This window comes from Trachypithecus francoisi, unplaced genomic scaffold, assembly GCF_009764315.1.
Source record: "Trachypithecus francoisi isolate TF-2019V2 unplaced genomic scaffold, Tfra_2.0 Lachesis_group12, whole genome shotgun sequence".
Lineage (NCBI taxonomy): Eukaryota > Metazoa > Chordata > Mammalia > Primates > Cercopithecidae > Trachypithecus > Trachypithecus francoisi.
In genome coordinates, this window is record NW_022681457.1 from 6,553,480 (window position 1) to 6,578,281 (window position 24,802).

At 53.8% G+C, this 24,802-nt stretch overlaps 3 protein-coding genes across 6 annotated transcripts; all 3 read right to left on the reverse strand.

The window, feature by feature from the left end:
* Positions 1-552: 552 nt before the first annotated feature.
* ETFB (electron transfer flavoprotein subunit beta) lies at positions 553-15,756 on the reverse strand. Of its 2 annotated transcripts, none has more exons than XM_033224293.1 (6): positions 15,596-15,756; positions 9,239-9,397; positions 8,817-8,975; positions 5,876-5,938; positions 2,144-2,302; positions 553-765 (listed from the first exon to the last, which is right to left on the reverse strand). In XM_033224293.1, exons 1-6 carry the CDS (start codon positions 15,650-15,652, stop codon positions 595-597), a joined length of 768 nt encoding a protein of 255 aa, XP_033080184.1. In that variant the 5' UTR covers positions 15,653-15,756; the 3' UTR covers positions 553-594. The 2 variants fall into 2 exon arrangements, with proteins under 2 accessions (XP_033080184.1, XP_033080185.1); XM_033224294.1 differs by lacking the exon at positions 15,596-15,756 and adding an exon at positions 15,352-15,493.
* Positions 15,757-16,409: 653 nt separating this feature from the next.
* Positions 16,410-18,602, reverse strand: CLDND2 (claudin domain containing 2). Of its 3 annotated transcripts, XM_033224292.1 has the most exons (4): positions 17,721-18,602; positions 17,198-17,338; positions 16,768-16,887; positions 16,410-16,527 (listed from the first exon to the last, which is right to left on the reverse strand). In XM_033224292.1, exons 1-4 carry the CDS (start codon positions 17,887-17,889, stop codon positions 16,454-16,456), a joined length of 504 nt encoding a protein of 167 aa, XP_033080183.1. In that variant the 5' UTR covers positions 17,890-18,602; the 3' UTR covers positions 16,410-16,453. The 3 variants fall into 3 exon arrangements, with proteins under 3 accessions (XP_033080183.1, XP_033080182.1, XP_033080181.1); XM_033224291.1 differs by having other exon boundaries at positions 16,410-16,887; XM_033224290.1 differs by having other exon boundaries at positions 16,410-16,887; positions 17,198-18,602.
* A 2,288-nt stretch (positions 18,603-20,890) lies between these two features.
* Positions 20,891-22,015, reverse strand: NKG7 (natural killer cell granule protein 7). The gene is made up of 4 exons (XM_033224295.1): positions 21,653-22,015; positions 21,435-21,581; positions 21,214-21,348; positions 20,891-21,111 (listed from the first exon to the last, which is right to left on the reverse strand). The coding sequence occupies exons 1-4, from the start codon at positions 21,807-21,809 to the stop codon at positions 21,053-21,055; spliced, it is 498 nt and encodes a 165-aa protein (XP_033080186.1). The 5' UTR covers positions 21,810-22,015; the 3' UTR covers positions 20,891-21,052.
* Between the last annotated feature and the right edge of the window lie 2,787 nt (positions 22,016-24,802).

Here is a 24,802-nt window from a genome sequence, read left to right on the forward strand (position 1 = left end):
AGTTCAAGACCAGCCTAGGCAACATGGTGAAACCCCGTCTCTACTAAAAATACAAAAATTAGCCAGGTGTGATGGTGCAAGCCTGGGCAACAGAGCAAGACTCTGTCTCAAAAAAATATAATTAAAAAAAAACTAATCTGACTGTAGATCCAGGCAGTTCATTGCCACACTAAGTTTCGATTCTCTGTGGCTTGTCTGTGTCTCACACCAGAACCGCAGCTTCTGGCCTCATTCTCTCCTGTGTCCCTGCTGCGACTGGGGACACAAGAGAGAATGAGTGTCCTGAGCGTCCTGCAAACATTGTGGATAAAAGCCCTTCTCACCCACCTCACTGATATTTGTGTTCCAACACTCAACGTGGAAGTCATCTCCCTGGGAAATCTCTGACCCCACGGGCTGGGCCAGGTCAGGTCCCCCAGTTGGGTTCCCAGGGGCCCAGTGTGCCTCCACGTCTAGCATACTTCACCCCGAATTACAGCTGCCTTTGTCCTCATTGTCCCCTGCTTCATTCAACATTTACTTGAATGTCTCTAGGAAATGAGTTAACAGAGATAGATGTTGAGAGTCAGTTTTATTGCCATCTCTGGGAGGGGCTCAAATCCGCCCGATCTCCTTCAGCTTGGCCACTAGGTCCTCAGTGGTTTCCACCTTGACGCCGGCCGTGCGCTGGGGCGGGTCCTCCACGCTGATCACGGACAGCTTGGAGGTCAGGTCCACGCCCAGGTCCCCAGGCTTGATCACCTCGATCTTCTTCTTCTTGGCTTTCTGCACATGGGAAGCCATTGTTCACAGGGCTGTGGAACCCCTGCCACCCTCCTGCCACCTCCTTCCCATGGGTGCCATGCCTGCAGACCAGTCCCATGGACTGAACCCTCTGGACCCACCAACTGGCCAGGACACACAAAACTTCTCACAGGGCCACACCTGGTGTGGAAAACTCCTGCTGGCTAGGAGGCCCTGGGAGGCCCAACTATTGCAGCAGTCCTTCTTTAGGTAACCAATTCAGGAAGCCCTTCACCGGCTGCAACAGACTGGCAAACCCATCCTTTTGGTAGTAATGACTCAGTGGACTTCCGGTTGAGATGACATGCTGAAGGCTCCCTATAGGCTGAGACGATGCGCTGAACCCTCCCTATAGGCTGAGACGATGCACTGAGCCCTCCCTATAGGCTGAGACGATGCACTGAGCCCTCCCTATAGGCTGAGATGATGCACTGAACCCTCCCTATAGGCTGAGACGATGCACTGAACCCTCCCTATAGGCTGAGATGATACCCTGAGCCCTCCCTATATGCTGAGATGATGCCCTGAACCCTCCCTATAGGCTGAGATGAAGCGCTGAGCCCTCCCTATAGGCTGAGATGATGCCCTGAACCCTCCCTATAGGCTGAAATGATGCACTGAGCCCTCCCTATAGGCTGAAATGATGCACTGAGCCCTCCCTATAGGCTGAGACGATGCGCTGAACCCTCCCTATAGGCTGAGACGATGCGCTGAACCCTCCCTATAGGCTGAGACAATGGAGATGATGTAGTGAACACTCTGTAATGGCTGAAATGACTCATTGAACCTTCCCCATTGGCTGAGATGATCCAATGAACTCTCCCTGTTGGTTGAAATGACCCACTGAATATTCTCCGTTGTCTGAGATGACTCACTAAACTGTTAATATTGGCCAAGATGACCCAGCGAACCCCTGCTACTGGCCATGATGATTAGTGAACTCTACCTGTTAGCCAAGAGACCCCATGCACCCTTCCTAGTTAGCCAAGATGATCTACACGATAACTTCACACTGGCAAAAATTACCAAGGGGACCCTCCCTAATGAACCAAGATGACCCAGTGAACTTGTTCCACTGGCTGGAATGACAAAGGGAACAATGTCTGCTACCCAGCGATGCCTTCCTACTGGCCTAGATACCAGCAAGCCCTCCCTGTTAGCCAAAGCAGACCCCGTGAACTCTCGGTATTGGCAGAGATGACCCAGCAAACCCTCTATCAGCCAAACTCCAGGTGACGGCTTCTTGCGTACGAGACCTCCCTTGGATCCTTCCCTCCCCCGATGCGACCACCAGGGGGCACTGGGCTGGCAGTGTGCTTGCCAATCCCAGGGCCTCAGTGCCCGCTGGCCAGCGCCTCACCATGATGTTGGGCAGCGTGGCATAACGGGGCTCGTTGAGCCTCAGGTCAGCTGTCACCACAGCTGGCAGCTTCAGGCGCAGGGTCTCCAGGCCCCCGTCGATCTCCCGCTCCACTTTCAACTTGTCCCCCTCCAGCGTCACCTGGGAGGCGAATGTGCCCTGGGGAGGGACAGTGCAGGAGGAGAGTAGGTGAGGCTAATTCAGGTCCGATCCGAGCAGTCCGCTTATGACACTACTGAGTACATGCACGGACGAGTGAATGAATGAGGGAGCGAACAATGCAGGGTCCCATGAGGTTTAGAATAGATCTTGTACACCTGGGAGAGCGTGACTTTCCTTTTCCTGAGAGCCACGGCGTATGTCCTGATGTCCTACGTCCTGATGCTGCCAGTGAGGCCTCCCTGCCTTCCTGACAGCGAACATGTACTGAGTGCTGGGCTCTGTGCTAAGCAACTGATGGGTCAATCATCGAATCCTCGTAGGAACTTTATGAGGTAAATGTTATTATCCCCACTTTACAGATGAGGAAAACTGAGGCAGCGAGATGCTGAGTTACGTGCCCACTGCCACCCACAGCTGGTAAATCCAAAAGCTGACAATCTGACTCCCAACAGCCCCCCGTGAGGCCCCTCCACTGGACTGACAACAGAACTGTGTGTGTCCACACCGGTCCTTAAACCACCTTCTGGGACCCCATCCTCTGGCCAGGTCCCTTTGCCTCTCAGTCCTGAATCAACATTTCCTCCCCTGGTAACTGATGCCACCTACACTCCTCTTTGTCTAACGACCTTTCTCCCTGTCCACTTATTAACATCTTTCAGGTCTTAGTGTGAACATCACATCCCTTCGTTCAGAACCTCCTCCTAGTGCCCTTATGAACCTGCCCCTGGAGATACACTGTGAACACGACCAGTGCAGCACCAGCTAGGGTGGGCTCATATTCTGCCAGGAAGACAACCAGTCACCAGGGAAACACACACACACAAATGAGATCATTTCAGATCAGAAGGAATAAGAAGAAAATGAGACACGATATGAAAGCAAGAAGGGCGCAATGTTAGAGAAGCTAGTCAGATAGTGATAAATGCTTTGAAGATAAAACAGGATCATGGTTTTGAATGTGCTGTCCCATCCACTAGCCACTGGCCGCGTGTGGCTGCCCAGCACTTGAAATGTGGCCAGTGCAGCTGAGGAATGAATTTTTAAATTTTATTTAAATGTAAACACTGACAATTTGGCCAGGCACAGTGGCTTATGCCCGTAATTCCAGCGCTTTGAGGGGCCAAGGCGAGTGGATCACTTGAGGAGTTCGAGACCAGCCTGGCCATCATGGCGAAACCCTGCCACTACTGAAAATACAAAAATTATCCAGGCATGGTGATGCACGCTTGTAATTCGATCTACTTGGGAGGCTGAGGCAGGAAAATCACTTAAAATTCAGGAGGCAGAGGCTACAGTGAGCCGAGATCGCGCCACTGCACTCCAGCCTGGGGACAGAACAAGACTCCACCTCAAAAAAATAAAAATAAATAAATACTGAGAATTCAAGATACATTCTCAAGATTGTGGTGATGATTTCATGGATGTAACACATATCAAAACTTATCAAATTTTGGAGGGCTGAGGTGAGCAGATTGCTTGAGCCCAGGAGTTCAAGGCCAGCTTGGGCAACATCGTGAGACCCCCATCTCTATCTAAATAAAAGTGTTTAAGAAAAGCAAACTTCACAAATTGTGCAACTTAGATATGTGCAGTTTACTGTAGGTCAATAACTCAATAAGGCTGTTTTTTAAAAAAACAAAACAAAACAAAAACACAGATACCCAATGCAGCTACTGGAAATGCAGTTACTGGAAAATGTTTTGTTTTTTTGTTTTGTTTTTTTTTTTTTTGAGACGGAGTCTCGCTCTGTCTCCCAGGCTGGAGTGAGCGGCGCCATCTTGGCTCACTGCAAGCTCCGCCTCCCGGGTTCACGCCATTCTCCTGACTCAGCCTCCCAGGTAGCTGGGACTACAGGCGCCACCACCTCGCCCGGCTAGTTTTTTTGTAGTTTTTAGTAGAGACGGGGTTTCACCGTGTTAGCCAGGATGGTCTCGATCTCCTGACCTCGCGATCCACCCGTCTCGACCTCCCAAAGTGCTGGGATTACAGGCTTGAGCCACCGCGCCCGGCCAAATGTTTTGTTTTGAACAACTTGGGTGTGTAAATCTACTTCAACTGTCACCTTTAGGAGTGTGTTTCTCATAGAAATTTAGCATCTGAATTGAGATGTCCTGTAAATATAAAATACATGCTGAATTTTGAAGATTTAGTACAAAGAAAATCCAAAAAACATAAAATACAGATGGTCCCTGGCTTATGGTGGTTTGAATTAAGATTTTTCAGTTTTCCAAAGATGTGACAGTGGTCAGCATTCAGTGGAAACCACACGGCCAGTACCCCATACAACCATTCTGTTTTTTTAGTTCCAGTACAGTATTTGATAAATTACATGGGATATTTAGCACTTTATTATAAAATAGGCTTTATGTTAGATTATTTTACCCCACTGTAGGCTAACGTAAGTGTTGTGACATGTTTAAGGTAGGCTATGATGTTGGTAGATTAAGCATATTAAATGCATTATTTGAGTTATAACATTTTCAATTTATGATGGGTTTATCAGGACATAACCCCACTGCTGATAAAGCATATGTATCTCAATATTTTCTGTGTTGATCACATGTTAAAATGATAATATTTTAGATATAATGGGGTGAAATAAAATATAATTTTATCTGTTTCTTTTTACTTTTTTATGTAGCTGTGAAAAATTTTAAATTTGTCTATGTGCCTTTCTTTCTTTTTTTTTTTTTGAGACAGGGTTTCCTTCTTTCACCCAGGCTGGAGTGCAGTGGCATGATCCCAACTCACTTCAGTCTTGACCTCCTGGGCTCAAGGGATCCTCCCACCTCGGCCTCCTGAGTGGCTGTGACTACAGGCATGTGCCATCACACCCGGCTAACTTTTCTTTCTTGGTAGAGATGGGGTCCCACTGTGTTGCCAAGGCTGGTCTCAAACCCCAGGGTTCAAGTAATCCTCCCACCTCGGCCTCCCAAAGTGCTAGGACTATAGGTGTGAGCCACTATACCCAGCCTGCATTTTTTTTCTTTTTTTGAGTCGGAGCCTCCCTCTGTTGCCAGGCTGGAGTGCAGTGGGGTGCGATCTTGCCTCACTGCAACCTCTGCCTCCCGAGTTCAAGCAGTTCTCCTCCCTCAGCCCCCTGAGTAGCTGGGACTACAGGCACATGCCACCACATCCAGCTAATTTTTACATTTTTAGTAGAGATGGGGTTTCAACATGTTGACCACGCTGGTCTCAAACTCCTCCTGACCTCAAGTGATCCGCCTGCCTCGGCCTCTCAAAGTGCTGGGATTACAGGCGTTGAGTCACCGCGCCTGGCCCCAGCCTGCATTTATATTGGACTGGCATAGATGGGGATTGGGGAACCTGGAATTGAGTATTCAATTCCAGGTGGGCATGAGTATTTCACGTAGGATGGCAAGAAAGTCCCCTTTGAAGAGGTGATACCTCAGCAGAGATCTCAAGGAGGGGAACAAGAAAGTCATGAGGCAATCTGAGGGAGCAGTGTTCCAGGAGGAGAGAACAGCAAATGCAAAGGCCCTGAGGCAGAAATGAAGTTTGAGGGATGAGGGCCTGGCCCTCAGCAGGTGCTCCCCGCTCCAGCCTCACCTGTGGCCAGTCGAGAAATCCAGCTGTCATCTGCCCTGTCTGGTTACAGTCATCATCGATGGCCTGAATGGGGAGAGAGAGGAGATTGTATGACAATCAGTGGAGCTCATGGACCATTCGGGCCTCTGTCTAGAACAGGGCTTGGCAACTTTTTCTTTCTTTTTTTTCTTGTTGAGATGGAGTCTTGCTCTGTCACCCAGGCTGGAGTGCAATGGTGCAATCTTGGCTCACTGCAACCTCCGCCTCTCGGGTTCAAGCAATTCTCCTGCCTCAGCCTTCTGAGTAGCTGGGATTATAGGTGCCCACCACCACGCCCAGCTAATTTTTGTATTTTTAGTAGAAACGAGATTTCAACATGTTGGCCAGGCTGGTCTTGAACTCCTGACCTCAGATGATCCCCCAGGTACAAGCCACCATATCCAGCCGGGTTGGCAAAATGCAGTAAATATTTTAGGCTTTGCAGGTCATACAGTCTCTGTCACAGTGACTCAGCTCTGCTGTTGTAGTGCACAGGCAGCCATAAATAATATGTAAATGAACGTATGTGGTGATGTTCCAATATAGCTTTATTTATAAATCAGAGGTCGCTATGGACCATAGTTCACTGATTTTTGGTCTAGAACGATCCCCTCACTTGGGCCCAGAGATAAGCAGCCACTTGTCCAGGGACATGTGGGGCCACCTGGCATTCCTGTCGCCAAGTCTCTGCCTTCTGTATAAAGCCTCTCAGGAATCCCACCCTATGTGGCCCCTGGGCAGCTGCATGAAGAGGATCTGGGCCAGCGAGGACATTCTAGCCCCAACCCCAGTGATTGGTTCAGGGAGGGGCACATGACTCAAGCTGCACCAAAGAAGAGTAAGCCCTGGGAGTTTGCTGGAGCCCTTGGGAAAGAGGCTCCTTTCTTTCTGCTGGGGTCCCTGGGCCGGTGGGATCTGAGCTTGGAGATGCAGACAGTGAAGCTAAGGTAGAGGGGAGCCTACAGCTTATGTGTGGCCCTGGATCAAGCTGTGCCTGAAGCCCCTGATTTACATGAGCTAATAAATTCACTTTCTGGCTTAAGCCAGTTTGAGTTGTGAATCTGTTTCCTAGAACAAACAGCATCATGACCAGTTCATCCGGCATTTCCCCAGCTGGAGGTCCTGGCCCCAGGAACTGTCCCTGGCCCAGGACAGGTAGGACATCGGAGTCTGAGAACCACCAGCAAATGCAGGGGACTGCTAAGACCATGCTTCCAACACCTCGGCCTCTGCAGCCCCACCCAGGTAGCCCCACCCTTTTTGGCCTGTTCTCCAGGTAGGCCCTTCTGCCACAGTTGGCTGATCTGTACTCTGATGCCCCTGCTGTTGGTAATCTCTCTGTTTTCTTCTGACTTTCTCAGGGCTGGGCAGGACACCCAATGACCTATCTGGACCCACCAGCCTCCTCCTTGTCCCAGAACTGACCTGGCCCTGGGATCTCCATCTCTCTCTGGGGGCCCCAGCTCTACCTGAGCCTGCTGTGCTCTGCTGTCTCCGTGCCCTGCTTGACATACCTTGCCATCTTTGGTCTTCCTTCTCAGCCTCCATCCCTAATTCCCTGCCTCTTCTCACTCCCATCTGCCTGTGGTTCTTCTGACGTCCCTCTTCTGTCCTTCCCCTGGTTGAGGCCATGAGGAGTGTCCTCAAATGAGATGAGCTACCCCTGAGGAGAGGTGGTGCCCCAGGGTCTCCTGGGGACACAGATGAGCCCCATGTACCTGTCTCAGTGGGCAGCACCAGTGTGGCAGGGAAGGTTCTGGTCGGGTCCTCACCTAGCCCTAACCTCCTTCCCTAACTCCTGGCCTCCAATCTCCCCTTCCAGTCCATTCTCGAAGCCCAGGGAGGCTTTTTCTGCACCTAGTGCTGATCCCACCCCTCTTCTGCTCATAGACCTCCCATAGCTCCCTGGCCACCTGCTGTCTCACCCCACATCTCCACCACCCTCCTCCCGAGCAGGGATGAGCAAGGGGGCACAGGGAGAGCGGAACCACCGCTAACTGCTTGCCCAGCAGCACCAGGACCACCTTTTCCTTCTCTGCCAGCTTAGCCAGGACCCGAGCCACCTGCAGTGCCCTCCAAAATTCTCACGTCTCTGTTTCAAGCCCAGGACTGTCTCCTGAATCTGCATCAATGTCTCCTGGGCTCTTCACACTCCCTGTGTAGGATCCTCCTCTAACCTCCTGTTCTTCCTGGGTTTCTCACCTGTGTTACCAAGGCAGACCCAGGCACTGTCCTTGCCTCCTCCCTGCCCTCCCTCCCCATGCTAAGCCCAGTCTCTCCTGCCACATCATGTCTCTGCTCTGTCCCGACACCTTAGGCCGAGGCCTCATTCTCCCCACGTGACCATCACCTCGGCCTTCCAGCCTCTAAACTCAACCAAAAGGATCTTTCTTCTTTTTTTCTTTTCTTTTTTTTTTTTTGAGACAGAGTCTCGCTCTGCTCCCAGGCAGGAGTGCAGTGGTGCCTGGAGTGCAGTGGTACGATCTTGGCTCACTGCAACCTCCACCACCCAAGTTCAAGTGATTCTCATGCCTCAGCCTCCCAAGTAGCTGGGATTACAGGTGCACGCCACCACACCCGGCTAATTTTTGTATTTTTAGAAGAGATGGGGTTTCACCGTGTTGGCCATGCTAATCTCAAACTCCCAACCTCAAGTGATCCACCCGCCTCAGCCTCCCAAAGTGCTGCGATTACAGGCATGAGCCACCGTGCCTGGCCCAAGAGGATCTTTCCAACACCCAGAGGGACTCTGTCCTCCCTGCTCAAACTCTCTGTCAGGAAGGTCAGCAAAGTCCCAAGCTGCTCAGCCTGGAGTGGCTGAATGCCCTGGGCCTGGCCACCTGCTGTCTCACCCCACATCTCCTCTACCCTCCTCCCAAGCAGGGGTGAGCAAGGGGGCACAGGGAGGGCTGACCACAGTTACCTGCTTGCCCAGCAGCACCAGGTCCACCTTCTCCTTTTCTGCCAGCTTGGCTAGGACCCGAGCCACCTGCAGGGGACCTAAGTGTTCTGCTTCTGCTGGGGGCACCTCCACGTGGATACCTCGATCTGCACCCATAGCCAGGGCAGTACGAATGGTCTCCTGCCGAGGACAGAGGGGCTTGACTTGGCTATCCTCAGGGCGACTCACGAGTCTGGCCCCCAGCCCCTCCTCCCTCAGACCCAGCAGTCCAGACCCCCATCCCCTCCTTCCTCAGACCCAGGAAACCAGGCTATCAGCCCATCCTCCCTCAGACCCAGGGGTCCAGGCTTCCAGCCTCCTCCTCCCTCAGACCCAGAGTCCAGGTCCCAGCCCCTCCTCCCTCAGACCCAGAAGTCCAGCCCCCACCCCAAGACCCTGAGCACCTGGCACTGTGCAGGCCCACAGCTGACGGCGATGACCTCCTTCACCAGCTTCTTCTCCTTGAGCCGCACAGCCTCCTCCACTGCGATCTCACAGAAGGGGTTCATGGAGTGCTTCACGCCATCTGTGACCACACCGGTCCTGTCAGGTTTCACTCGGATCTGCTCAGCAGGAGGGGAGGGGGCGGGGTCAGGAGGAAATAGGCAAGAAGGTGGGGGCCTCAGCACCAACCCTGTCCCAGGCTGGATGAGGATAACAACAGCCTGGAAAGGGGCAGGGCCTTGTCCGGGGTCACACAGCTTCAGGGACAGAGCTGGGTTAGAGCTTGTAGGCAGGGGCAGGTCACCCTGTCTCCTTCTCTCATCCAGCCATTCCTGGGTACCAGGGACATCTGACTTGATCATCCCTACTGTGTCACTGCTCCTCTCAGGCCTCAAAGAGTGTTTCTCAAATTTACAGTATTTATGGGAACCCACGGTGAGAGGTGCATTTTACCATATCTCCAAGTGTATATAAATACATAACACACTGATACAGAAATACAAAAGAGGAGAAGAAAAGGAAAAATCAGTTAGGTAGACAGTTAAGGCTGGTCCTCAGAGAAGCAGCCTGCCTGAAAAATCACAGCTACAGGTAACAACAGAGCAGCCTGAGGAAAACTCAGACAAGCAGGCAGGTCCAGCACAGAAGCCTTTTGTTCTTTGTGTGATTGACAGGCTCCCAGGAAAAGTTCCCTCCCCTTTTCAGGCATGTACCTTGTGGTCTCTGTGGGAACTTGCACAGGGAGGGGCGGAGCTTACCTAAAACAAACCCACGGTTACCCAAACAAGAGAAGCAGAGCTTTGTGCTTGCCTAAAGACATGCCCACAACTACACAGATAACGGAGAGTTATGCAGACAGCTTTACAGATAAGATACTCAAACAGCTACAGAGATGGCTCGAGTTTCTTATAAAAGCTTTTGGAATCAACTGGAAAAATGGCAACACGCTTGGGCTCCCCTCTCCTCTACGGAGAGCTTTCTTCTTTTGCTTATTAAACTTTCGCTCCAACGAAATGGGTGGCAAACCCCACCCATTTGCTTCTGCACATCGTTTTTGTCTATCCTGGGCCCTACTGTGTGCCTGGCTCTAAGCTGGATCCTGGGGGCACCATCATGTGCCAGGGAGAGAGGCTTCCGGTGTGGACCAGGGTGTAGCGTGACCAATAACCACCTTCCTATTAGTTTCTCTCGGCTGCCGTAACAAATCGCCACATACTTAGTGGCTTAGAATCTTACAGCTCTGGAGCCCAGAAGTCCAAAGTCAGTTTCACCAGGGTGAGACCAAGGGGTCTGCAGGCCCTGGGGGGAGCACATTTCTTGCCTCCTCCAGCTTCTGCTCTGACACTTCTTGGCTTGTGGCTGCATGGCTTTATCTTCAGTGCCAGCATCCTCAGCTTTGTCTTCATGCGGCCTTCTCCTCTCTCTGTGTGTCTAGTCTCCCTCTGTCTCTCTCTTATAAGGACTCTTGAGATGGCATTTAGGGCCCACCTAAATAATCCAGGATAATGCCCCCATCTCAAGATGCTTAATTTAATCACATCTGCAAAGACCCTGTTTCTATTTTTTTTTTTCAGATGGGCTCTCGCTCTGTCACCCAGGCTGGAGTACAGTGGTGAAATCTCGGCTCACTGCAACCTCTGCCTCCCGGGTTCAAGCAATTCGCATGCCTCAGCCTCCCAAGTAGCTGGGATTACAGGCATGCGTCAGCACACCCAGCTAATTTTTGTATTTTTAGTAGAGACAGGGTTTTACCACGTTGGCCAGGTCTCAAACTCCTGACCTCAGGTGATCTGCCCTCCTCGGCCTCCCGAAGTGCTGGGATTCCAGGCGTGAGCCACCACGGCCAGCCTGCAAAGACCCTGTTTCTAAGTGATTATCCCTTCTCAGGTACCAGGGATTGAAACCTGGCTGCTTTAGAGGGTATTTCTTGGCCTACCACAATCCTCTTTCTTTTTTTTTTTTGAGATGGAGTCTTGCTCTGTCATCCAGGCTAGAGTGCAGTGGCGTGATCTCGGCTCACTGCAACCTCCGCCTCCCCAGTTCAAGCCATGCTCCTGCCTCAGCCTCCGGAGTAGCTGGGATTACAGGCGCCCACCACCACGTCCAGCTACTTTTTTGTATTTTTAATAGAGACAGGGTTTCAAGATGTTGGCCAGGCTGGTCTCAAACTCCCGACCTCCAGTGATCCACCCACCTCGGCCTCCCGTGTTAAAATTGTGTTCATCTTCATTGCTGAGATTTGGGGCTCCCTTTTAATTTTGTGCTCTGGGTAAGGGCCTCCCTGGCTTTGCCCCAATCCCAGCCCCGCCTCCAGCCACTCCTGTCTCTGCTGCATGCTCCATCCATGGTGGACTCCAGTGTCACTGTGTGCCAGGCACTGTTCCAAGGGCTTATTTAGACGGGACGCGGTGGCTCCAGCCTGTAATCCCCACACTTTGGGAGGCCAAGATGGGCAGATCACCTGACGTCAGGAGTTCAAGACTGGCCTGACCAACATCATGAAACCCTGTCTCTACTTAAAATACAAAAATTAGCCGGGTGTAATGGCGCGCACCTGTAATCCCTACTACTCAGGAGGCTGAGGCAGGAGAATCACTGCAGGCGGAGGCTGCAGTGAGCCGAGATTGTGCCACTGCACTCCAGCCTGGGTGACAGAGCGAGACTCCATCTCAAACAAACAAACAGAGAAAGAAACTCCAAGGGCTTATTTAATTTTCATTACAACTCAGTAAAGTATATTACCATTATCCCCACTGTACAGAGTAGAAAAATAACGCTCAGAGTGGTGAGGCAATTTCCTCAAGGTCACACAGCAGGAAGTGGATGCAGGCGCTGGGCTCGGAGTCTGAGGTCTGAACTATTCTAGCAGTGCACCCAGTCTCAGGAAGCAGTGACCACATCAAACTGTCTTCCCCACACGTGGGGCACAAATTCCAGAAGTGGCGACAGACACCAGAGCAATCAATAAGTAAATAACACTGTGGATTACAAAGTGTTCACACCAGTTTCCCTCTGGGGACAAGCTGGGCTCTCAGAGGGTGCCCCCTGCTCCTGCCTCTTTTGTGGAGAATGTGAGCCACTCCCTCCACTCAGTTAGGTTGGCTCCTTGAACTTTCATCTCTAGCAAACACACTTTCCTCTCCGTTCCTAGTTGCAAAGTATAGGGGAAAACACAGCAAAACGCAGGGACTCCGGGGCCTGTGATTTTAAGGAGGCAAACAGGGAAGTCCTCCCAGAGAAGGTGATGTTTGCACAGGGAGTTGAAAGAGGTCAGGGAGTGAGCGTGTGATTCTGGGAACAGAGGTGGATCAGACATGGCCCTCTCTGCAGGGAGCTACCAACCTGGGGATGATAGAGTAGGGCAGTGGGGAACATGGGGTCAACAGAGGATCCCAATCCAGTCTGGCGAGGGCTGATGGAAGCAAGCCTAGTGACTGCAGAAGCCCTCAGGGATATATCAAGGCAGCCTGAGGGTGTAGGGTCAGGGGCTTCCTGGAGGAGGCGATGCCAGAGAGAATCACTAAATTGGTTTTATCATTTGTTTGTTTGTTTGTTTGAGACTGAGTCTAGCTCTATCACCCAGGCTGGAGTGCAGGGACACAATCCCGGCTCACTGCAACCTCTGCCTCTCAGGTTCAAGCGATTCTCCTGCCTCAGCCTCCTGAGTAGCTGGGATTACAGACACGTGCCACCACGCCTGGCTAATTTTTTAATTTTTAGTAGAGATGGGGTTTCACCATGGTGGCCTGGCTGGTCTCAAACTCCTGACCTCAGCTGATCCACTCACCTCGGCCTCGCAAAGTGCAGGGATTAGAGATGTGAGCCATTGCACCTGGCCGAGAATCATTCGATTTTGATATAATCCATGAGTTGGAGTTGGGCAGGACAAAGGATAGAAAGCAGAGGTAGGAGGGTGGTGCTGGAAGAAGGCATGGAAAGGGCGAGCCGCGGCCTGGTCTGTCAGGACAGGAGGAGTAGGTCGCAGTGGTGGAAGCACAAAGGGTAAGGGAGGGTCCAAGGAGGGAAGTGGACAGCTGAAGCAGACCATGAAGAGGAGGCTGGACCACAAAGCATCCCAAATGCCAGGCAGAGGGGCTGCAACTCTGTCCTGAGGGTGCTGGAGAGCCACAGGCAGGCTGGGAGCAGGGGAGAGCAGGGTCAGCTCTGACGGGGAGAGACTGGGAGTGAGGGAGGACCGGGGTGAGAGTCCAGGTGAGACAATGGGACCAAGAGACAATAGGGGCAGGCAGAGTGGTGGGGGGGTGGGTGGAGAACTGACAGCTTTGGGAGGAGAAGGGAAAGGGGGTGGGACACTGCCCAGGTCTAATCTGGTGCTTAGGAAGCTGGCAGGGTCTGAATCACTCGTTTGTTCTGAAAAGGACATCAACAGACACATCCAGTGAGACAGGATGTAATGCAGGGAGCCCTGGGGCACTGTGGGAGGGGAAGGCAGCACCCTCTGGAAAGGACAGGAGCTGATTCAACACTGCCTTCACGCTTCCCCTCTGTTCTCTCCCTGAGCACATCACAGACATCCATGTGCCAGGCTCTGCGCTGAGTGATGCTGGGACCAGAGCTGAGTCAAAACGTGGGCCTGCACCATGGGGGAGACAGATCCAATCCCAGACATGCCAGGCAGGGAAGGCGAGGGCTGGGATAGAGGATGCCCAGGGGGCTGTAAGAGTCCAAAGATGTGACAGTAACGAACAGTCAGAGCAGGGAGGAAACCAAGTGTTGGGACCCAGGACCCCAAGAGGAATGTGTCTCAAAAGGGCTGGAGGCGACATCCCTGTCATGTGCTGTCAGAGGCATCATTAGGACAGGGGGCACTGAGGGAGATGGGAGAGCAGAGTCTAGAGCCAGACTTGCCCAGGGTTTTGATTGTAACTCTGCCACTTACTGGCTGGGAGATCTGACAGGCCTGTTTCCTCATCTATCCAGTGGAATTAATAGTACAAAGGGTCAGCCGGCGCGGTGGCTCACGCCGATAATCTCAGCACTTTGGGAGGCCGAGGCGGGTGGATCACCTGAGGTCTGGAGTTTGAGACCAGCCTGACCAACAAGGTGAAACTCCATCTCTACGAAAAATACAAAAAATGAGCTGGGTGTGGTGGCGCATGCCTGTAATCCCAGCTACTTGGGAGGCTGAGGTAGGAGAATCACTTCAACCCGGGAGGTGGAGGTTGCAGTGAGCCAAGATTGCACCATTGCACTCCAGCCTGGGCAAAATGAGCAAAACTCCGTCTCAAAAAATAAAAATAAATAATAAATAATACAAAGGATACTGAAAGGACTGAATGGGTTCATCTCTACAACAGACTTGGAAGGATGCCTGGCACGTAAATACCCACTAAATGCTGGCTGCTATGATCGCTGATGCTTTCATGCTCAAGTCTGGCTCCTGTACCCTCTTCCCCAGCCCACTCCCTAAGCAGGCAGGGGCAGTATCAGTGTCAACTTTGTGACCCTGGTTTCGCCCACCCTGAGGCCTCCAGGGTGCCAGGCCCCATGCTAGGTAATGCTGGGGACACAGAGGTAAGTCCCCAGGCTGATGGGAAGGACAGATGTGGATGGACAGTCACCATCTTCAGTCCAGTTCAGGCCAAGCACTGAGAGAAGCGGACCTGAGAGACCGTGTCTGATTCACCTCTGTCCACACCAGCCTCCCTCTGGGGACAAGCCAGGCGCTCAGAGAGTGCCCTCCCCCACCTCTTTCATGGAGAATGTGAGCTATCCCCAGCTCAGGCAGGTTGGTTCCTTGAACTTTCACCTCTAGCAAACACACTTCTCTCTCCCTAGCTAGAGCCTCCTGGCTCACCCTGTGGCTATGGAGGGTGGCAAGCAGCTTCTGGGGCCCCACAGGGCCCTGTCTGACTCCCTATAGCACATTTCGGGTAATAGTACAAAGGTCAGCAAGGGAGCCCAGTGGGTGAAAGCAGTCAGAGGAACCTGCATAGAACTCTCGGCTCTGCCCTTCTCTAGCTGGGTGACCTCTCTGTGCCTCAGTTTCTCCGTGCGTTAAACAGGGACCATGACTTCTTCCAGTGGGTAAGAAATGGAGAAAGCAACTCACTCTGAACAGTTATCAAGAGAGTGAATCCAGAAAGAGGGAAAAGAGAACATGGCCGTGACCCCGGAGGGATCGGATGTTAGAACTTCACTCTTTTGATTTTTGCCGTCAGGTGTGACTTTGACGTATGGGGGTTAGAGCGGCAGAGGTCGGGGGTTACAAGAAGACCCCCACCCAGTGTGCGCTCGTGGCCCCGGAAGTACATGGCTGCGGGATTCAGGGATGTGGGAGAGGGGGACCCGGTCACCTTCACGGCGTAGTCGATGACCCTCTTGACAGCTACGAGCGCGCGCAGCTCCGCCATCTTCCCGCCGCAGCCACCTACAGGGTCAGCCCGCACCCTCAGTCGCTTCTTCCAGACACCCGACCCCACCCCGCCCCTCTCTGCGCCTGCGCGCAGCACGGTCAGCCAGTCAACCACTGCAGAGCCCGCCTCCCCGACAGAGGACCAATCGAGAGGCCGGAGGGAAGGGCGGTGTGGCAAGCAACGCAAACCAATGGGAAGCGGATCTCGGGGAGCCAGCCGGACCCCGAGAGGGAAGGAAAGGCCTGGCCGAGGGGGCAGGGCAGAGAACTAGGGGAAAGGTCGAGCACTGGAGGGAATCGCGCCCGGAGTTTATAGATCCTCCCGGTCCTATAAACGCTTCCCGGTATCCCCGGATCTGCTCTCCCTCTCCAGATCCCCCACTTCTTTCCGGCCTCTCCAAGTTGCAGTACTCGTATTCCCACGCCTCTGAATCCTCGCGTGTCGGTCTCTCTCCATCCCCGTGTTCCCTTTCCTTTCCATATCCGTATCCTCCCCTGTCCATGTCTCTACTTCACCTCCATGTTGTCCCCACAGCCCCTCAACACCCTCTCCAAAAGCCCACGTCCCATCCTGGCCCCGCCCCTCCCACATGTCCCTGTTCCCATTCCAATCCTTGGAGACTTGTGTCTCCATGTCTGTGTCTCCCCGTCTCCACGTTCCCTATAGGTTCGTGTCCTTATGTCCTCCCTGAGTCTCTATGCAACCCCGTGCCTGCATCCCCACGACCCCCAGAAAAGCACGCGGAGCCGCAGCACTAAAAAAAAGCCGTTCCTTTATTCTGCCCCAGGCAAGCTGCAGTCACAGACACACGGGGAATCCACTGATGGCGTCGGTGCTCTGCATGATCATATCCGCCAGCAGAAAGCAGAAGCCTGGGGGGAAGGGGACGCGGGGCGGGAAAAGGAAGGTGGGCCCTGGGGCGGATGGCCTGGCGGGCCCCGGGGACGGGGGTTTGGGGCTCCAAGGGGGTCAATGCCAGGTCTGCGGGAGTCGTTAGTGTGTTGGGGAGTCCCTGAGAGGTCCCCGGGGTTTACTGGAAGGGCAGCTGGGGAGCCTCTGGGTGAGGGTCTTCTGGGCAGTCTCCTCCACCCTCTTCCCGCTGTGCAGGTTACCCGCGAGAATTGAGAAGGGTAAGGCCAGCCACCCAGAAAAATAGGACCAAGAGAAGAAGACGTTGTTCTTCCACGCGTTCTTCACCGTGTAGCCTATCAAGGCGGTCAGCAGCAGCAGTCCTGGGCCCCGCCCAGCCGCAGGATGAGCTAGCGGGGCCTGGTGGGGCTGCACCCAGGCCACGCCCCTACAGACCCGCCCCCTTCTATCAGACCACGCCTATCGGCTCTCGGCCCGCCTCTGGCCCAGGCCCCTTCCGGCACCTCCCGCTCTGAACTCTGTCTCGAGCCCCGCCCACCTTTCTCGGCTTCTTCCAGCCCCGCCCCTCGGATCCCTGACGAGTACCTCAAGCCCCGCCCCTGGTGACCAGGCCCCTCCATCACCCCAGGCCCGCCCCGCCTGCCGGCCCCGGCCGGGGGGCTGCAGTCTCACCGCCGAGGAAGAGGAAGGCGCTCGTGGTCTGGCCCCGCAGCGACTCGCCCTCGTTGCACCGAATCCGCAGTCCCATCACCATGCCCACCACGCCGACACCCACCGCTAGCACCATGCACGCCGCAGTCACGGCCAGCGTGGCTGGGGAGAGCGGGCGCATCAGCCCCCGCGGGCGTCGCCCCAGCAGCTACGGGTTCGGCCGCAACCGGAAGCTCTCCTGTCTCCTCCACCCAACCCGGTGTGTGACCAGGAACTGAGCTCCCCTGACCCGGAGTCAGGCGTTTGGACGGAGACTTGGAGGTCACATCAGGACCTGCGGTTACTGCCGCGACCGGGACGGGGAGGGGGTCAGGGACAAGCCCACAAGTCGAGGGGCGGGGTTCGTGGCGGCTTCGGCCGAGGAGGGACAGCTGCAACTGAGCCCGGGGTGGAAGGGGTGGGCGTCTCGCCATGGGCCCAGCAGTGTGTCCCGAGCCCTGGGAGTCTGAAGTGCCCTCTGACATCTGGGCGGGCGGAGCCTCACTCTGGCAGGGGATGTTGGAGCAGATGCCGCGGTTGCATTCCTGCCACAGGCCACTGTGGCCCTCTTGTTGGCGGGTCCAGTAGTTGGTGGCCGTGGAGAGCACCATGAGGACGTTGGCCACGAGGCTGAGCAGAATGCCCCCTCTCTGGAGGCTCCCCTTCACCCCCATGCCACTGAGGCTGCAGCTGGGGGCCACAGGGGCAGGATGGGCCCAGGCCCTTCCTACCCCGAGGCCCCCAGCTTAGGAGCCCGCTTCCTCCACACTCCTCCCCTAGTACTCCTGCCTGAGGTCCCTGCTTCTGGGAACCTGAAGACCCCCCTCCCTCAACAAGCATGCCTGAGGACCCACAACCTCCTCCCTCCAGACCTCGTTCCCCTTCCTGGGGACCCTGAGACTTCCCCTGAGAGGCCTCTGAGACCTTCACCACAGGCTTTGCTGTGAGGAACCTCTCTTCCCAGAGATGTCTCCCCACAGCGGAATGCCCCTTCAGCCTGTTCAGTGCCCTCCCCAGACGCCCCTCCACACACGCCCACCTAAGTGACTCACACCCAGCGCCCCAGGGCTCCTTAGACACAGAGCCCAGAGAGATGGGGGGAGGGAGGCTGGGTCTCTATGAGGCCGGGGGGTTCCAGAACCCCCTCCCCAGTGGCTGTTTAAAGGGATATTCACTCCCCCCACAACCATACACATACACCCCAGCAGCTCGCAACTTAGTGACAGCTTAGATTCAGACAGCAGCTTTGGGGGCCATTACATGGTAAGCCAAGTCCTTCTTTTATCATTATTATTATTATTGTATGATCTCGGCTCACTGCAACCTCCACCTCCTGGGTTCAAGCAATTCTTCTGCCTCAGCCTCCCAAGTAGCTGGGACTACAGGCACACACCACCATGTCTGGCTAATTTTTGTATCTTTAATAGAGACAGGGTTTCACCATATTGGCCAGGCTGGTCTCGGCCTCCTGACCCCGTGATCTGCCTGCCTCAGCCTCCCAAAGTGCCGGGAATACAGGTGTGAGCCATTTCTCTCTTCCAGGCTGGAGTGCAGTGGCACTATCACAGCTCACTGCAGCCTTGAACTCCTGGGCTCAAGGAAACCTCCTGCCTCAGCCTCCCGAGTAGCTGGAACTACAGGCATGTGCCACCACACCTGGCTAATTTTCTTAAGATTTTTTGTAGAGATGGGGTCTCGCTGTGTTGCCCAAGCTGGTCTCAAACTGGTGGGCTCAAGCAATCCTCCTACTTTGGCCTCCCAAAACACTGACATTATGGGTGTGAGCCACCACTCCCAGCCCTTTCTTAGAAACTTCTCTTCCCTTGGCCAAGCGCACAGTGGCTCATGCCTGTAATCCCAGCACTTTAGGAGGCTGAGGTGGGCAGATCACCTGAAGTCAGGAGTTTGAGACAAGCCTGACCAATGTGGCAAAACCCTGTCTCTACTTAAAATACAAAAATTAACCAGGCTAGCCGGGAGTGATGGTAGGTGCCTATAATCCCAGCTACTTGGGATGCGGGGCAGAAGAGTCACTTGAACCCGGGAGGTGGAGGTTTCAGTTAGCTGAGATCGTGCCATTGCATTGTAGCCTGGGCGACAGAGCAAGACTCCATCTCAAAAAAAACAAAAAACAAAAAACAAGACAACAAAATTAGCCAGGTGTGGTGGTGCACGCCTGTAATCCCAGCTACTCGGGAGGCTTAGGGAGGAGAACTGCTTGAACCCAGGGGGTGGAGGTTGCAGTGAGCTGAGATCACACCATTGCACTCCAGCCTGGGTGATAGAACCAGACTCCGTCTCAATAAAAAAAAAGAAACTTCTCTTCCCTTGACATTCTAGGCACCCCAGAAGCTTTCCAGGTCCCCAGCTATCTAACTGCAGACTTCTGCTCCTCTGCCATGTCCCCTTCACTTGTAAATCTGGGTATCCCTTGAAGCTCCACCCTGTACTCCCTTGCCAGGCAAGCCTCCTCACTGCCAAAGTTTGAGTGCTCTTTAATGCTCCATCCAAAATTCTATCTCCAACCCAAGGTCTCTCCCCTGAGCCCGACTCAAATTCTCACCTGCTCCTGGCTGCCCCTCAGTGCCTTAATCGTCAACCATATTCCATCTGAGCTTAGTGTCTTCCACCATATTAGGGATGGCCTTGCCATCCCATCCAGTTCATCGAGCCAGACCCTTGGGCACTGTCCTCACCTTCTTCTTGCCCCTCACCCTGAAAACCCTTGGGTCCCCAAGTCCTGCTCCTCCTGCCCCTGAATCTGTCCGGCTCATTCCCTCCTTTCCTGGTTCCAGGTCAGGCCTCATCATGTCCCACCTGTTGCATTGCCAAGTTCCTCCCTGACCTTCTGGCCTCCCCTTCATGTCTACAGGGGGGTCTATCTGGCACCCAGAGCTGACATTGTCCCTCCCCTGCCCACAATTTTTTCCCAACTCCCCATCATGCTCAAGAGAAAATCCAGCATGACATTAGAGGCCGTAACCCCCACCTGCCTCTCCCTCTTCACTTTCCATCTCCCGCCTCCAACATTCTATATCCTGGCCGTACATTACTGTTCTTCATTCCCACAAGACTCCTGACTTTTCTGCACATTCGTCTTTGGGCCCCTCTGCCTGGATATTACCTTTCCTTGGCCCTTAAGAAGCCCCTAAACATTCTCTCTTCAGAAAAGTCGTCTCCATCCCTCCACAATATGGTTAGTCTTTTTCTGGCGTTCTCCCTGCACTGGGACTGCTATCTGGCCTGTATTAACTGCTTCTGGTCTGTAAGTGCCTCCTCCCCACCAACCCACAGACTGAGCCCCTGGTGGGCAGGGCCTGGGTCTGACCCGTGCTAGTGTCCCAAGCATGGGGAAATGTGCAAAGAGAACTGAGAGAGACTGCGTGCAAAGAAGGGCCGAGTTCTGGCAAGGGGTACAAAATCAGAGAGGGAGAGAGAAGGAAAGAGAGCCAGCTAAAGGGAGAAAGACACAGGGAGAAAGAAAAGTGCTGGAGAAGGGGAGAGATACACCCAGGTTGGAGCCTGTATCCACACGGGCCAGACAGTTGCGCTGGGCAGGAGCGCCCTGCAGGCTGGTCGGCCTCGGGGGCTGTCACCTTCCCTTGGTGCTCAGTTCCTGCCATGGAGCTGGCAGATGGTTGGCTTCGGTCTTGGCAGAATTAATCTCAGAGTAGCCAGATTCCAGCCAAATTTTGTTGAATGAATGAAGAAACAAGTGGAGGGGCTGGGGAAGGGCTGGAAGGGTGGGGTGGATGTAGGACCAGACTTTCCGGAGGTTCCAGGTGAGGCTTTTGGAATACAACGCTCAAAACTCATCTTGCCACTCTTGCCTTCTGCTCACAAGGTTTCATAGCCAGGCCGGGGGCTGCCACAGTGAGCACCCAGGCTCAGGGCACCTGAGAGGCCAGAAAGAGTTTAAGCACTTGCCCCTGCCCTTCATCCTCAGGGCCCCCTGTTGGCCCTCCCAAGCTCCCCAGGGCAGTGGGCAGGATAGTCACCTGTGCAGAGCAAGAGGATAGCTGAGACCCAGCCCAGGTAGAAGGACCAGGAGAAGGCGGCCTGGATCTGGGGGTGTGGAGGCTGGTCCCACCGCTCGCTGGTGTACACCGCCATGGCCACCGCCATGGAGAGGGCTGGGGGCAAGGACAAGAGAGATAGCTCAACCCTTTGGCAGGAATTCACTGACTCCCGATGCCCCAGTCCAGTCCAGAGTCCTTACCTGCAGCAAAGGCTGTGATGGTTGAGACAAGGGGGCCGTGGCCTGGGGTGGACAGTGAGGGGATGCAGGACAGGACCAGGAAGCTCACGGACACCAGGCCCCACAGGACAGCCAGAATGCTGAAGCTCTGCGTCACGTGAATGTAGCCTGATCGGGAGAAGACCACTGAACACCCATCCCCGCTGGCAACCCCTCCGCAGGACACCCATTCCCCTTACCTGCTATGATGTCCCCATGCCCCGTTGGCCAGAGGCCCGAGTGAGCTGAGTGGATGGGACCCACAGCCTCAAACCAGTAATCGGTGCTCAAAGCAATCAGGCAGAACATCAGGCCCAGGAAGCCCACAAGCAGGGCCAGGGACCGGCAGGGCTCCATGGGGGTAAGCGCGGGGCTTCTGGATCCTGGAGGAGGAAGAGGCTGCTGATCAGACTGTTGAATCTCAGAGGGAAGGAGGCTGTGGCCCCAGACTCCTGGGTCCTCGGAGCTCAACAAAGAGAGACCAACAAGCAGTCAGGGCAGTGAGGGGTCCTGTGCTTTGTCAGATGAGGCTGGTTTGGTTTCACACAGTTCCCGGTAGCTGACTTTTCATACCCTCCCTTCCTGGATTGCACAGGCAACGTCCTCCCTCCCCTCCCTGGGGTCCGGTTCCCCACTTAGTGTGTGGTGGGGGAGGGCACTGAGGGTGTCAGATCATCAGTGGTTTGGGTGGTGGTTTAGAACTTGCCTCTGTCACAGGTTCTACAGCTCTCACCCCTGGAACCTTCAACACCAAGTTGGGGCTTCCTGGAAGAGGTGAGAGAGAGAGACGCTTGGGGACCCTGAGGTGGGAGGAAGCCAATCAGGCTAGGGTGTGCGTTAAGTGGGAGGGGAGATGTGGCTGGAGGGGACAGTTGGCGATGTGTCATGCTTTCCTGTGGGTTCTGCAGTCTTCCATTTTGGAGGAGGAAGGCCCCAAGTCCAGGGTCTCTACTAAAGGCGGGGAGCTTGGGAGTTAGAACTCCTGGGGCTTAAGGAGGAAGGAGCTGGGGGCCTGAACTGCAGGTCCTGAGGGTTGAAGGGGCGGGTGGGAGCTCAGAATCCTGGGCTGCCGTTTGGAGCATATGCCGAGGGCAGATAAACAGCAGAGAATCACAATTCTGAAAGGTTTGCAGAGAGGCAGACATACCCACATCCTCATCTGATATAATGCGTTCAGTGGCATCTCTGCTTTGTTGGGGGCTCCAGCCTGGTGGCCTTTATCACCAGGATCGGGGGGCCTAGAGGGTGTTGGGAGACATAAGGATTTCAGTCCAGGGTTCTCCAGCCCCCCAGACGCTAGCCTCTTCCATCCACACCAACGTCAGGTCCTGGCAACACCTCACTTGCGAGCAGGTGTAAGGTGAAGGTACCACAGCCCAGGTAGAAGACCCAGGAAAACTTGGCCTCTGTGAAACAGGGTGATATGGTTAGGCTTTGTGTCCCTACCCAAATGTCATCTTGAATTGTATCCCCATAATCCCCACATGTCTAGGTAGAGACCGGGTGGAGGTAATTGAATCACGGGGCGGGTTCCCCCACGCTGTTCTTGTGATAGTGAGGTTTCACAAGATATAGTGGTTTTTTTTTTTTTTTTTTTTTTGAGACGGAGTCTCGCTCTGTGGCCCGGGCTGGAGTGCAGTGGCCGGATCTCAGCTCACGGCAAGCTCCGCCTCCCGGGTTCACGCCATTCTCCTGCCTCAGCCTCCCGAGTAGCTGGGACTACAGGCGCCCGCCACCTCGCCCGGCTAGTTTTTTGTATTTTTTAGTAGAGACGGGGTTTCACGATATAGTGGTTTTTTAAGGGGCTCTTCCTGCCTTGGCTTGGCACTTCCTCCTGCCACCCTGTGAAGATGGTACCTTGCTTTCCCTTCACCTTCTGCCTTGACTGTAAGTTTCCTGAGGCCTCCCCAGCCATGTTGAACTGTGAATCAAATAAACCTCTTTCCTTTACAAATTACCAAGTCTCAGGCAGCTTTTGTTATTGCTGTTGTTGTTGTTGTTTGAGATAGAGCCTCACTCCTGTCACCCGGGCTGGAGGGCAGTGGCAAAATCTCGGCTCACTGCAACCTCCGCTTCCTGGGTTCAAGCAGTTCTCCTGCCTCAGCCTCCCGAGTATCTGGGATTACAGGTGCCCACCACTACACCCAGCTAATTTTTGTATTTTTAGTAGATTTCAGGTTTAGTAGGTTTTTGGGTTTTTACCATGTTGGACAGGCTGGTCTTGAACTCCTGACCTCAGATGATCTGCCTGCCTTGGCCTCCCAAAGTGCTGGGATTACAGGCGTGAGCCAGGCAGTTATTTATAGCAGTGTGAGAATAGACTAATACACAGGGAATAGTCTGGAAGAGGACCTCTGTCTTGAAGATCAACTGGGCCAGCAGTCCCAGAACAGCTGGCAATGTGTAGAATGGGAAATGACCTGGGAGGTTGGTTCCTCTCCTTTATTGGAGAGACTCCAATTGGCAGCCCCCATCCTTCACTCAGATCCGCATCACTCTGAGAACCAATTCATGAGCGCAGGCTCCCAGAGGTGGCAGAGGCCATGAGCAGGCAAGGTCTCCGGAAAAGCTTCCAGAAATCTGCCATGGTGTGCAGTGAGTAGCAGGTCAGAGCACGCAGCCTATCTGTAACCCTGACCCCCTCCCAAACCCAAAGCCATCCTTAACCCCAAACCCAACCCCATCCCCAAATTCAATATCAAGCCCAGTTCCAACCACAAGTTCAACCCATCCCTATTCCCAAAGTTAACCCTATTCCCATTCCTGAATACAACTCCAAACCCAATCCCATCCCTATTTGTAATATCCACCCCAGTTCCAACCCCTAATTTAAGCCCATCCCCATCCTCAAATAGAACTCCATTCTCAGTCCCAACTTCACACTCAACCCCAGCCCCCAATTCGACCCCATCCCCAAACCTAACGTCATTCTAATTCCCAAACTCAATACCATCCTTATTCCCAGTTCCAACCCTTAATCCCCTCCTACCCTCAAATCTAACTCCATTCTCATTCTCATTCCCAAACCCTACCCCAATCCCTCACCATTATTAACCCCAGACCCTACTCCAAACCAAACCCCATCCTCTTCCTGAAACTTGACCCTATTCTCATTCCCATCGCAACCCTTTTTTTGTTTTTTGCGATGGAGTCTCACTCTGTTGCCCAGGCTGGAGTACAGTAGCATGATCTTGGCTCACTGCAACCTCCACTTCCTGGGTTTAAGCAATTCCTGTGCCTCAGCCTCCTGAGTAACTGGGGTTACGGACTGTGCACCACCACATCAGGCTAATTTTTTTTTTTTTTGTATTTTTAGTAGAGATGGGGTTTTGCCATATTGGCCAAGCTGG